The 13,297-nt window shown below is 47.3% G+C and overlaps 1 protein-coding gene across 2 annotated transcripts in view; it reads left to right on the top strand.

The window, feature by feature from the left end:
- GRM8 (glutamate metabotropic receptor 8) overlaps positions 1-13,061 on the top strand; it is a 1,775,795-nt gene extending 1,762,734 nt beyond the window's left edge. For both annotated transcript variants that reach the window (XM_073652085.1, XM_073652084.1), the window contains exon 11: positions 12,526-13,061. In XM_073652085.1, coding sequence (XP_073508186.1) covers positions 12,526-12,575 — 50 coding nt within the window. In that variant the 3' untranslated portion in view covers positions 12,576-13,061. The remainder of the gene's footprint in view (positions 1-12,525) is intronic.
- The last annotated feature ends 236 nt before the right edge of the window (positions 13,062-13,297 follow it).

The raw sequence follows: 13,297 nt of genomic DNA, 5'->3' as shown, positions 1-13,297 counted from the left end.
CTGCCCTCCTGGTTACAGGGAGACTGGGGAACCAAGAGTTAGGGGAACCAGTTAGTGGGTGAGGGTGGAGGACTCACAATTTAGTGACACTGTAAATTTCATATTTAATAAAAAGCCATCTTGGTTCGTGGTCTTTCGCTGGTCCTTGTAGTTTAGTTCTTTGAAGGTCCTGGTTAGTCAACTGCCTGGCTGTCATGTACTCTGATCTCCTACCCTGAAAGTGGATCCTGTGTGGGACTGCAGTGGATGGGGACACAGCCCTTGTATCTTGGCCTTGGGTCGAGGGGCAGGTTGCAGATGAGGAATGTCTCAACCCGGTCAAGGACCACGACCAAGAAGGCCCGGAGCTTAGGAGTGTAGCTCCAAAGCTAATGGATCCCAGGGAGGATGCAGACGGAGCGGTGTATGCCATCTGTCCTCACCACCTGATATATTCAGAGGGAGTCTGGCTGCAAGAGGGGTACCAGCCCCCGACACCCGACCTTGCTACTCTATGTCCTGGTCGGGACCTGAGGATCCCACCGGGTATCAGATGGAGCGGAGCTGCCACCCGTGCCCTTGTTCAGAGAGGAGTTCAGAGGGAGACCCAGCCTATCTACACACACAGACAGGAAAGGATACGGTCTGTAGTTCAGGAACACTCTGGCGCGGGGTCCTGATTGAATGCTGGACTTGCTCGGAGGTAGTGGGACCCCCGTCCCTGGTGACCGCAGGACTCCGTGGGGAGCAGGGAGTCGCCTTCCTTCTGCCATCTCGAATGTGAGTAAAGCCTTGGAAGTTCACCCCTATGGCCTCCGGACTGTATATCCTGCGCTACACCGCACGACCCAGTGCCCGTACTCCTCTGCTACTACCCATGTTATCCTGTCTCTCTTCCCTGAGGCCTTGCTCTGACTGTGGGGAGTAGTGACAACGTTGGCCGCTATACCACCATGCCTCAGCGGACTACATCGGCGCTGGTGGCCTTCACCAGGTGCCACAGGTGGTGTAGTCGGAATCAGCCACTCAACCCGGATAAGCCCACACCATCCTTTTAATGTGACGGCCCTGAGCATGGGTCGGGTCCGGGCCACGGCTGCACCCCATCTCTCCATCATAGGACCCGACTCCGAGTCCCCCTTCTCCCAGGGTAAAGAAAAGGTCTTTCGAGTAGAGGCATCACAACCTGCTGTAGTCGGCAGAATAATGTGCCCACAGCAAAGGAAGGAATTACCCATTGCTACCGGGTACTGTGTGTCTTACACCTTGAACTTTCGTTTTACACCTAAAAGGGCGCCCTCCCAAGAAGAACAGGTGCCATAATGCTGTGAAAAGACTGTCTTCAAACACCTCCCATCGTGGGCTGGGCTCCCGCTTGGCGCCAAAAGTGTGGACTGCCCCTTCCATCAGAGACTGTCCGTGGGGTAATGCCAGTCAAACCGGATGGGCTGAACGAAGGCGGGCCTGTCAACATGCCGCCCAGGAACCGCCCCGAAAGAGGAGGAAGATGAAAAACAACAAGGTGCAGCCATTGCAGTCGAAGGTTGGCAATCTTCAGAGGCAGACATGGACGCTTCTGGAGCGCAACCTACAGAGCCTTCTGAACCCGGTTCAGGCCCTTCACCCGGCAGGGAGCGAGGCAGCAGTGTTCTCACAGCGGGAGATTTTGAATTTCTCCGGCAGGAAGCTCCAGAACTTGTGTGGAGGCAAAGAGAGGCCCAGGAGGCGGCGACGGCTGCGTGGCGGGAAGAAATGTTGCTGCGCATCCGGGCCCGCCGCCAAGGAGTTGAAGTCCCAGGACTAGGAGATACGGTGACAGAGGCCGTGAGCGGCCCAGAGGCGGGTGAGTGAGCAACCCCTGCCCTGGCTGCCGAGCCTACCGTTCCTATGCTGGACCTCATGACGGAGTATATCCTGCCCGGTGCGGCCACCTGGGAGCAAGTCTTTGCTCCAGAGCTGCAAGCGACAGCTATAGGTGGGGACCTGCGATGCCGCCTTAATCCCAAACCCGAAGTGCCTGAAGCTGCAGAGGTGTCCACCGGCTCCAACCCGGATTGGTCCGTACTCGCAGAGGACCGGCAGCAACCCATGATGACACCGTTACCCGCACCAGCAGTCACCAGGCCGGAGGATGAGGAGTGGGCCTGGGACAACCAGGGGGGGTACCTGATGGGCTTACCCCAGGAGACCCAGGCTGAAGCGCAGTGGAGGAGCCAGCGGTGCAGCGAGCAAATACTCCAGCTCGCTCGGGAGCAGTGTCAACAGGAGCTCCGCTGCGAACGCCTTGAGGTACGGGCCAAAGCTACTAAATCCTGGGCTTGTCAGGAAGAGGTCACCCGTCCCAGTCCCCGAGTGGAAGGGCAAGTCGTCCGCTTCCACCATGAGGCGGGGTTGGGGTTCATCAGAAGTCCCCAGCACGAGGACGACGTGTTTGTCAGCCGGCGGGACGTCGAGCCCCGTCTGAAGAAGGGACACCCTGGCCGGAACCCCTTCCCGGGCGATATAGTGACTTATTCTCGCCACCAGGGGGTGCGGGGGTGGTACGCCCTGGATGTACACAAAGTGTCCGGGAGCGATGCCCCCTCGCGCTCGGCCTCAGGGGACCGGTCAGCCTCTATCGGGAGGAACGAGCCTTTTCCCAGGAGGGAACCTGAGGTTTAAGCACCCCCGGCTGTTGCAATTTGTTTAAAAGTTAACGTGTTGACATTTTTATTCTTTTGTTTAATAATCCCAGTTTCTAGAGACATGTGTCCCTGCGGACTTGCAGCAGACTGACTCTTTACCTGTATATAGTTTGCATCTCTTTAGGTGCTCCATATTGGTTTTATACAAAACCGCGGACATTTCTACCTCAAGACCTCAGAAGGAAAACATGTCAGGGTGGCACTGTGGGAGGTCCAACTCGGGATCTTCATGCCCTGCAGCCACCCCAGGGCCCACGTTGAGGGTTTGGGACAGGTCCCTTGCACTTCTGAACTGACTCTGCGTCTTTGCACCTTAACTAATCTGTCTGTACAAATTGTCTCTGGAAAATGCTAGCACTTTTATAATTTTATAATTTTATACTTTTGTATTTTTGTACTGTTATATTTGAAACGTTAAAGAATATGTGCCTCCCATAAAGGGAAGATGGTTTTGTTATATAAAATGAAAATTTCCTGGGTGTTACTCTTTTGCAGCCCGCGGACGTGCTGTGTTTCACCAGGGGGGAATGTGGTGCCCCTGAGGGTTTGACCGCCACAGGGATGCTGCACTTCTCTAATGGAGTGTAGTGTTCCTCCTCTGAGGTAAGAACAGTGTGATGGTCGGGACCCTTCCTTTACATCCAACACCACATTTCTCCACTAGAGGGGGCTGGAATGCACTAGGTGCTGCCCTCCTGGTTACAGGGAGACTGGGGAACCAAGAGTTAGGGGAACCAGTTAGTGGGTTAGGGTGGAGGACTCACAATTTAGTGACACTGTAAATTTCATATTTAATAAAAAGCCATCTTGGTTCGTGGCCTTTCACTGGTCCTTGTAGTTTAGTTCTTTGATGGTCCTAGTTAGTCAACTGCCTGGTTGTCATGTACTGTGATCTCCTACTCTGAATGTGGATCCTGTGTGGGCCTGCAGCGGATGGGGACACAGCCCTCGTACCTTGGCCTTGGGTCGAGGGGCAGATTGCAGATGAGGAATGTCTCAACCCGGTTAAGGACCACGACCAAGAAGGCCCGGAGCTTAGGAGTGTAGCTCCACAGCAAATGGATCCCAGGGAGGATGCAGACGGAGTGGTGTCCGCCACCTGTCCTCACCACCTGATATATTCAGAGGGAGTCCGGCTGCAAGAGGGATACCGGCCCCCGACACCCGACCTTGCAACTCTATGTCCTGGTCGGAAAAGCCCGGAAGGCCCTGAGGATCCCACCGGGTATCGGACGAAGCGGAGCTGCCACCCGTGCCCTTGTTCTGAGAGGAGTTCAGAGGGAGACCTGGCCTATCTACACACACAGACAGGAAAGGATACGGTCTGTAGTTCAGGAACACTCTGGCGCGGGGTCCTAATTGAATGCTGGACTTGCTCGGAGGTAGTCGGACCCCTGTCCCTGGTGACCGCAGGACTCCGCGGAGAGCAGGGAGTCGCCTTCCTTCTGCCATCTCGAATGTGAGCAAAGACTTGGAAGTTCACCCCTATGGCCTCCGGACTGTTTATTCTGCGCTACACCGCATGACCCGGCGCCCGTACTCCTCTACTACTACCCCTGTCATCCTGTCTCTCTGCCATGAGGCCTTGCTCCGCCTGTGGGGAGTAGTAACAACGTTGGCCGCTATACCACCATGCCTCAGCGGACTGCAGCGGCGCTTGTGGCCTTCACCAGGTGCCACATGTGGCGTAGTCAGAATCAGCCACTCAACCCGGATAAGCCCACACCATCCTTTTAATGTGACGGCCCTGAGCATGGGTCGGGTCTGGGCCACGGCTGCACCCCATCTCTCCATCATAGGACCCGACTCCGAGTCCCCCATCTCCCAGGGTAAAGAAAAGGGCTTTCGAGTAGAGGCGTCACATTACCACTTACTTGTCCGGTGACTGCCATGGCCCTCTGTGCCTATTCTTTTTGTTTTCCCCCATTGTGTGAATCCTGTTTGGACTACTTCAGTCTGCCTAGACCCCTGCCATCACTATGTGCTGTGTCATAATGGTTCACAATTTGATTTCACAACAGTATGTCATGTGCCACACGAAACTAGTCAGTTCATTGCAAAGGCACGATGCACAGTGACATCAGAGGCTTACTCAGAACCGGAAGTCATGGCTCAGAGTAAAGCAGGCTGAAGAGGGAGCGTGCAACAGGGTAAGGTTAATAAGAGAGGTGCAGAGGACTGGACTGTGGACTGCCGGGGTGGCGGGACAGGTGAGCTTTTTTATTAACCTTTTGCCTGCCAGTTTGCTGCAGTTTTGCTGAATTCATGCAGCATTAAGATTCTATAGATTCCAAACTTTTTGGAAAATTCAAGGATAAATCAATTCTCCTTGAACAGATTTTCTCATCTCTACTGGGTATATTATGTTAGAGTCAATATCAACTGAACTAATGACATTCTATAAATAGTATTCACATGGCCAAATGTCTTTAAGCGTGGCCACAATATATATTCCAAATGGACACTCCCAACACATATTTTTCCTACAAAAGACATAGAGTCTAAGTCCACCAGTATATAATATAGTCAGAAAAATGTTATTATATCAATACAAACAAGGCATAAAATTTGTAGCAAAAAGAAATCATAAAAGTCAAAATAACAAAGGCTCCGGTGTTTGAGGCAGCTGGTCAGCAATACTATAACAGGGTAGCATAAACTTTTGGCCCCTATATAGAATTTATAAAGTGCCTAGTGTAATAATCTCATATATCAGAGAACAATCAATACAGTACCATATGTGTACAATGTGTGCACACACTTCGTGTACAAGTGCTACCTCAAATATTGACAATCCTAGTGCATAGATATAGCCAGGCATAAATAGCCTATGGCTCGAGGACATGCACACATCTGCATAGGGTACCTAAGTCCACTATGGGAGCAATGATTAGTACAATCTCATGCACAGAACCCACTTACCCATATTTACACCTGTGTGACCAGCAATACCTGCAGCCCTGATTCGTGTTTCATGTGGGCTTCTCTGGGGGGCTCTAACTGTCTGTGTGTCAGGCAGACTTTAAATGTAAGTCTCCGCAGATGTTCGTAATTCAGCGCCATAACTGGTGCATGCATGTCACGGCATCACCCGGACCTTATATAACTTCCGGCGTGCCCAGTGATGTATCGGGTCAGGGGGAAATCCCCGAAACATCAATGACCCGCAAACATCACTTCCAGGCACCGTCAGCGATGCTCCATGTGAAATGAGGTGACAGGCATGCGCACGCGCTGAGAACTATGTTGAGTGTTGGCAAATCTAAGAGCAAGAAAATTGCAATATGCTAACAAGGACTGTGTAGATAATATCACAAGCCACAATTACCATTGTCCCATTAACTGCATATAATAACAAATATATAAACAAGCAGTGCGAACACAGGTCTGAACCTCTATAAGGACAAGCAACTTGTATTAATTAAAGGGCAACCATATCTATATAATTTCCTTCATATGTGGTGATAAAGTGTACACCAATCATAAAGTGCTACGTGCCAAAGACCTTAAAAAAGGCCCATCTCTAATGGACCCCATATGTGAAATAAAGAAAAATAAGTAATAATAAACAATATCATAAAATACATTTTAATACACATATGTATCCATAAATAATTTAGTGACATACATATATATATATATATATATATATATATATATATATATATAAAGTGATCAGGTGAAAAATATATTAAATGAGATATGTCCACATAAATAATGTGGTCACTTAATAATAACGAATAAATACAGTGAAAAAGTCAGCACACTAAAATACTAATACAGTGGATGCCAGGTCAACAATGTCATAGATCCTGCCATTCTTCTGAGGATGTAAACCTGTTCCCAGGATAGGTTGCCGAACATTACTCAGGAAGATGGCTTCATAAAGTGCTGACGCCATCAACTGAAGGTAATCAGGACACACAAATTAAAATCTAAATCATTCTATTGGGATATTTACAAAAAAGGAACAAAATTCAATTGTTCATTTAAACCTGCCGGCACCATTGTACCCAGAGTGATGATCAAGCGACATTCTAACTGCGCAAGTAGGCACTTCATATCCCCACCTCTGATACCACTGTGTACCCTATCAATACCACAGATTTTTAGATCATTGGGGTTGCAGTTTGGTGCATCTTAAAATGCCAAGGGACTGTCTTTAATGTAGCAACATCGTCCACCTCACGTGTGGCCAAAATATCCCTCACGTGTTCACAAGTTCATACACGCAATTCACGTGAGATGAGGCCAACGTATATAAGTTGGCATGTACACGTGACATAATGTACACCATACGTCATGCTGCATGAAATATAATCAGTGATCTTATATTCATTAGAGCCATCCACAGAGGTGAAGGACGTTGCACGTATCAGGTTTCAGCAGGCCAGGCAATCACCACATGGGTAACATCCCTATTTACGTTTCATTGCTTTGAAGAAGTCTGGAGTTTTAGCCACATAGTGACTCCTAATGTGGATGTCCTTAAAATTTTTACTTCCTCTAGCTGTCATAAGGGGTACATTTGATAGTTTTCTTGACAGGGTGGGTTCAGTTTTAAGTATAGTCTGTTCATAATCTTGCGCACGGTTTTCCATTGGTGGTTATATGTTCATATATATCGAATCGCTGGGTCCTTCTGTTTCTTGGTATCGGTAGAAACAAGCAAATCACATCTCTTAGCATTTTTGGCTCATAGATTACCTTGCATGATGCTTCTTTTACTTCTCCTTATGCAGAGAAATTGTCCAATGGGGACTGCCCCAATTGTTGGACTTGTGTGAAAGGAAGAAGCATGTAACAGTGCGTTGACTGACGTCTCTTTACGAAACACATCTGTATAAATAGATCCATCATCTTGCACTCGAAGACTAATATCCAGGAAAGAAATCTCTTTGTGATGATAACTGTATGTAAGCCTGATGTTGGAGTCATTGCAATTCAGTGTTCTCGTAAAAGTCTGAATGTCGATAACAGATCCCTGACATATAAAAGGATGTTATCGATATATCAAAACCATCCAAGGATCTGAGGAGCGGCATGTGCACCTCTAAGGAATATGCCCTCTCCCAGAACCCCAAAAAGAGATTAGCATATGAGGGCACACATGGCCCTCCCATGGCTGTACCATGATTCTGAAGATAGAACTTATCATTAAATGTAAAAAAGTTATGAGTAAACACAAATCACAACAAGTCCAACACCAGGCTCCTAGTTTCAAACTCAATATTACTGGATTCAAGGAAAAAACGAGTAGCCTCTAACCCATCATTATGGCAGATGGATGTGTAGAGTGCCTATACATCCGCCGTGACAAGGAGAATGCCTCGTTCAAGATGGATACCATCGACACGTCTGAAGATGTCCATAGAGTCCCTGACATAGGAGGACAATGTCTCAACCTGAGGTCTCAAGTAATATTCAATATATTTGCAGATTGGATCACAAAGCCCTCCTATGCCAATTGGACACCCAGGAGCACTAATTGAATCCTTATTTACCTTGGAGAGGAGATAGAAGGTGGGAACCACAGGATACTTGTAACATACCTGGCGGCGTCCTTGCATAGTGGTCCATCTCCCACTGTGCAAGAGCACGCACTTGATCTCCAGTCCAGTCTGCTAGCCTGGCTTCCCTCCATGCTGTCTGCTTGCCTCTGTGTCTGCTGCTTAAGGGCGGCGCCCGATCACTTCCTGTTTCTTGTACCTGCTGCGGGCACACCCCTTGTGCGTCCTCAGCCTATTGCTGTCTGTCACCTGGTATTTAACCCAGCTGCTCCAATGAATCCCTGCCTGAGTATTGTGTTTCATTCAGTGTGCTCTTTCACTCTGAATGTGCCAGGTCCCTTTCTGTGTTTGCTTGCCTGCCCTTCCTGGAGGCTGTATTTCCAGACCTGTCTGAACACGCTCCTTGCCTGTGCGTTCCACCTTCAAGGGGCCGCATACCTAGACCCGCTCCTGTATCTTGTCTGTCCTGTCTGAACACGCTCCTAGCCTGTTCCTCCTGCCTTCTAGGGGCTGAATACCTAGACCCACTCCTGTATCTTGCTACTGTGTCTGTTCTTGTCTGTATACTCTTCTAGCCTGTTTCCTGTGTTTCTCTATGTCCGTATCTTTCCTTTTTCTGCAGAGTCTGAACTCGTACCTAACTCCTGCTCGTTGTCACTGTACTTCCATTTGTGAGTTTGTGGTCCACTCGCTACTTCACTGCAAGTACCCTGTGGGTATCTGGTTCTGCCTTTCCCCTCCTGTCTGTTCCGTGTGTACAGAGCCCTGTCCCCCCTGCTCTACCTTGCTCACCGCTCCAGCGGTTCTAGCCTGCTCTGCCTTGCTCACCACTCTGGAGGTTCTAGCCAGCTCTGCCTTTGCTCACCGCTCCGGCGGTTCTAGCCTGCTCTGCCTTTGCTCACCGCTCCGGCGGTTCTAGCCTGTTCTGCCTTGCTCACCGCTCCGGCGGTTCTAGCCTGCTCTGCCTTTGCTCACTGCTCCGGCAGTCTTGCTCCGCTCTGACCCTTTGCTTACTGCTCCGGAAGTCTCGCTCCGCTCTGACCCTTTGCACACTGCTCCGGCAGTCTCGCTCCGCTCTGACCCTTTGCTCACTGCTCCGGCAGTCTCGCTCCGCTCTGACCCTTTGCTCACTGCTCCGGCAGTCTCGCTCCACTCTGACCCTTTGCTCACTGCTCCGGCAGTCTCGCTCCCCTCTGACCCTTTGCTCACTGCTCCGGCAGCCTCGCTTCGCTCTGACTCTTTGCTCACTGCTCTGGCAGTCTCGCTCCGCTCTGACCCTTTGCTCACTGCTCCGGCAGTCTCGCTCCGCTCTGACCCTTTGCTCACTGCTCCGGCAGTCTCGCTCCGCTCAGACCCTTTGCTCACTGCTCCGGTAGTCTCGCTCTGCTCTGACCCTTTGCTCACTGCTCCGGCAGTCTTGCTCTGCTCTGACTACTCTTGCTCACCGCTCCAGGCGGTCTCGTCCTGCTCTACTCTTGCTCACCGCTCCAGGCCGCCTCGTCCTGCTCTACTTTTGCTCACTGCTCCAGGCGGCCTCGTCCTGCTCTACTCTCGCTCAACGCTCCAGGCGGCCTTGTCCTGCTCTACTCTCGCTCACCGCTCTAGGTGGTCTCTTTTTGCTCTGCTCTCGCTCACCACTCTGGACGGCCTTACTCTGCTGTGTTTGTCCGCCACATCTGTGGTTCTGTTCCTGAGTCCCATTGTGTACTGGGTCCTATCCCGCCTGTGTTCCTACCTGCTAGTGCCTCCCTGTCTGCACTCTAGCCGTGCTTGCCTGTACCCCCTGCCTGCATACCTGCCTGCCTGCATACCAGTCGTGCCTGCCTATACCCACCAGTCTGTGTGCCAGCCTAACCTGTCTGTTCCTGTATTCCCCTGTGTGGGTCAACAGCTGTGTCCGGGGTCTGTCCTGGAGTAGCACCTGGTCCCTCTGCTCGGTTCCTCCTTGGTGCACTGGCGTCGTATGCCGTCGTGCGACCCTGGTTGGATCGGGTGAATACCTAGCTACGCCCCTCCAGGCATTCACTCTCCGGCATGGTCCAGTGGAATCACACGCACACGCCGCTCAGCCCGGGCGTGTGCATTACAATACTTAACCAGCAAACCATCAAAGATTTTTTTGCTTACTGTCCACCTTTCAAGGCCACCTTCAAGTCCATTAGTTTGTTCTTGAACATGGATAATGGGTTCCATGTTAGTGGAATATATGTATTTCTTTTCCAGAGTTGTTTGAATGTCTCCCTCTCATATTTCTCCACCGGCCACAATACCACATTCCCCACCTTATCAGCCAGTTTAATTACTACATCATTCATTGCTCTAAATTCATCTAGTGCCTTCCTCTGATAGGGGGCTAGGTTATCTCTGTTCCCCTTATTGCTAATTGTCCTCAAGTCCGCAGCCACAAGTTTTGTAAAAATGTTGACCTGAGGACAAAGAGATAAGGGGGAAAATGTGGTAGATTGAGCTGAAATAGACGGGAGAAATACCTGAAAGGTATGGCAGTAGATTCATTTGCCTTGTTTGTATTGATATAATAAACTTTTTCTGATTATATTTCTGAATATATTATATACAAGTGGACTTGGACACTATGCCTTTTGTAGTAATAAAATGGGTATATTATGTTACTCTGTTTTTACCACAGGTGAAAAAGCAAGAGCTTGAGTGCAAATATCATGACCACTGGTGTATGACAAGTGGGTAGGGATACTGATTGGTGAAACTTGTAACTAGATGCAGACGGAAGTTAACCGTGTTTTTAAAACGGGGCCCAATTTTGATTAATTTACAGTCATATCACCTTGTTTTTGTTCCTCATAGTATAATAAGGTATGTCGTTTTTTTTATTCACAATGAATAACAGACAGATGATGGGCCCGCTCAGTTGTTAACAGATGTAGCCACCTATAATCCATTCTTCACTCTTAACCTCTTTACTGAGGCATATACTGTGCCAGAAAATAGCTAGCTACAGTATCCTGAGGCAGTCACAGTTAGCCACAAGTGACATGAAGACAGGCTAGTGATTTACATCACAGTGCCACAAACATAGTCATGTGTAGTCATGCAGAAGCCTACCTACAGTAGTTACATGGGTAGAAAAGCACTGCATCAGGACAGGCAAAATAAATAAAGTGAAGTTAGAAGTTTAAAGGGGTTTTCCCATGAACAAAAGTTCATTTTAATCAATAGATTTTTTAATAATAATAATTTCCACAATTTGATGTTTTTAAATGTATTATTACTGTGCTGAGCTAATCTTATAAATTTTCCCCTGATGTGTACTGTGTAATGGCTGTGTCTAACCATGCAGGTACATGGTCTGATCGTACCATAGCTCCTGGCCAGGGGAGGATGCAAAATAGTATACAGACATTACAGCAGGGGATCACAGCGGATTCTTTATGAGAGGTAAAACATTTGCTATTTATTTTTAAACAATGTTTTACCTCACAGAAAGAATCAGCTGTGATCCCATGCTGCAATGTCTGTATACTCTCTTTTTCTCCCCCCCTGCCCAGGAGCTGTGGTATGATCAGACCATATTTCAGCATTCTCAGACACAGCCATTACACAGTACACAGCAGGGGAACATTTATAAGATTATCTCAGCACAGGAACATTGAATTTAAATACATCCAATTGCGGAAATTATTATTATTCCAAGATCTATTAATTAAAATGAACTTTTGTTTGTGGGACAACTCCTTTAACTAAAACTAGATAAAAATAATGGGAAACACCTCTGCAGATCACAGGAAGCAAATGGACTTACAGTATTACTCAGCGAAGGAAGAGGAATCTAAAGCAGTCTAAAATATCTAGTGGTATTCATTCATATGATTCTTACTTCTTGAATATGATCTCAATTTAAAAATACTTATAAACTGACTGCTTTATTTTATGTTTTGTAGCATACCAAATAATACACAAGCCCTAATAGCTTCTATTTGTTTTAAGACGTACTGACCATGTTACAGTTTGTAAATAGTGAAAACCTTTTTATTGGTTCAATATATCATGCGCACCATACAGCCCAAGCGTAAAATGGAAATATCTCTGTTTGCAGGCTAAATTAACTATTTAATTATTGAATGCAATGTAAGGTTGAGTGGGAAATTCATCTACAGTAATTGCAGTATTAACAAGAATTAATTTGTCTGCTCAACAAAAATAAGTCTATGTAAAGAGGTAAACACAAATTGAATGTGGAAAATCCATTATCAATTGCCACCGCATTAATACATGTAACAAGAGTACCACCACCACATCAACTAAGTAGCTGCAATGTGATGTTTGATAATTCATCAGGGCTACATTTTAATATGTTGGTATCTTTGTTTTTATAGCTTCTTCTACAAAGACCACATATGTCAGCTACAGCAATCATGCCACCTGAGTCACGAAGGATAATCAACGGATACCTGACACCAAATTTTTGGGATGTATCACATTCTAAAGTGTAAACTATCTGAACCGAACAAGTAAACATAAAAGACATAATTTATGGAAAATGCCTGAATTTATTTTTCAAATGAAAGTGTCAAAATATTTTAAACTAAAGCACATGAAAGGAAAATGTTAATGTGCACAAGAAGAGATAACAGAGTCAATGCTATTGTTCACAGATGAAACTGCATTTTATGAAAAAAAAAAAAAAAAAAGTCTGTCATATGTTACACCATAAATGTAAGTACTTTTTGTGATTTGTGAGAACTTTCATTCCTGTCCTATATTGTTCTATCTGTATAGGAGATGAGTTTGTGCATTGTATTGGCTGATTGACATGAAGCCCTGGGTTGTGTTTAATAACTGCAATGGTTTACGCATGCACATTTTTTATACAAAAGATATTTCTAATAATAAAGGAATGTTTTGCAAATGGCGAGACTTTGATATTGTTTTGTATTTCTCACCAGGGGCCTAGCAATTGCAGTCACAGGAGCTGTTACTGTGCCTAAATAGCAGGAAGGCTGACTGGTGGCCAGTTCCATCTCTAACTGGATCTGCATTATTGAACCAATGCCAAGCCGCTAATGCAAAGGAAAATAAAATCCTGGGATGCATTAAAAGAGACATAGATACTCATGACTAGGACATAGTTTTGCCTCTTAACAAGTC

Source organism: Phyllobates terribilis, unplaced genomic scaffold (assembly GCF_046119375.1).
Source record: "Phyllobates terribilis strain yellow unplaced genomic scaffold, ASM4611937v1 Scaffold_11__3_contigs__length_659146591, whole genome shotgun sequence".
Taxonomy (NCBI): Eukaryota; Metazoa; Chordata; class Amphibia; order Anura; family Dendrobatidae; genus Phyllobates; species Phyllobates terribilis.
Note: the sequence above shows the minus strand (reverse complement) of the source record. Positions and strands in the feature narration are given on the sequence as shown.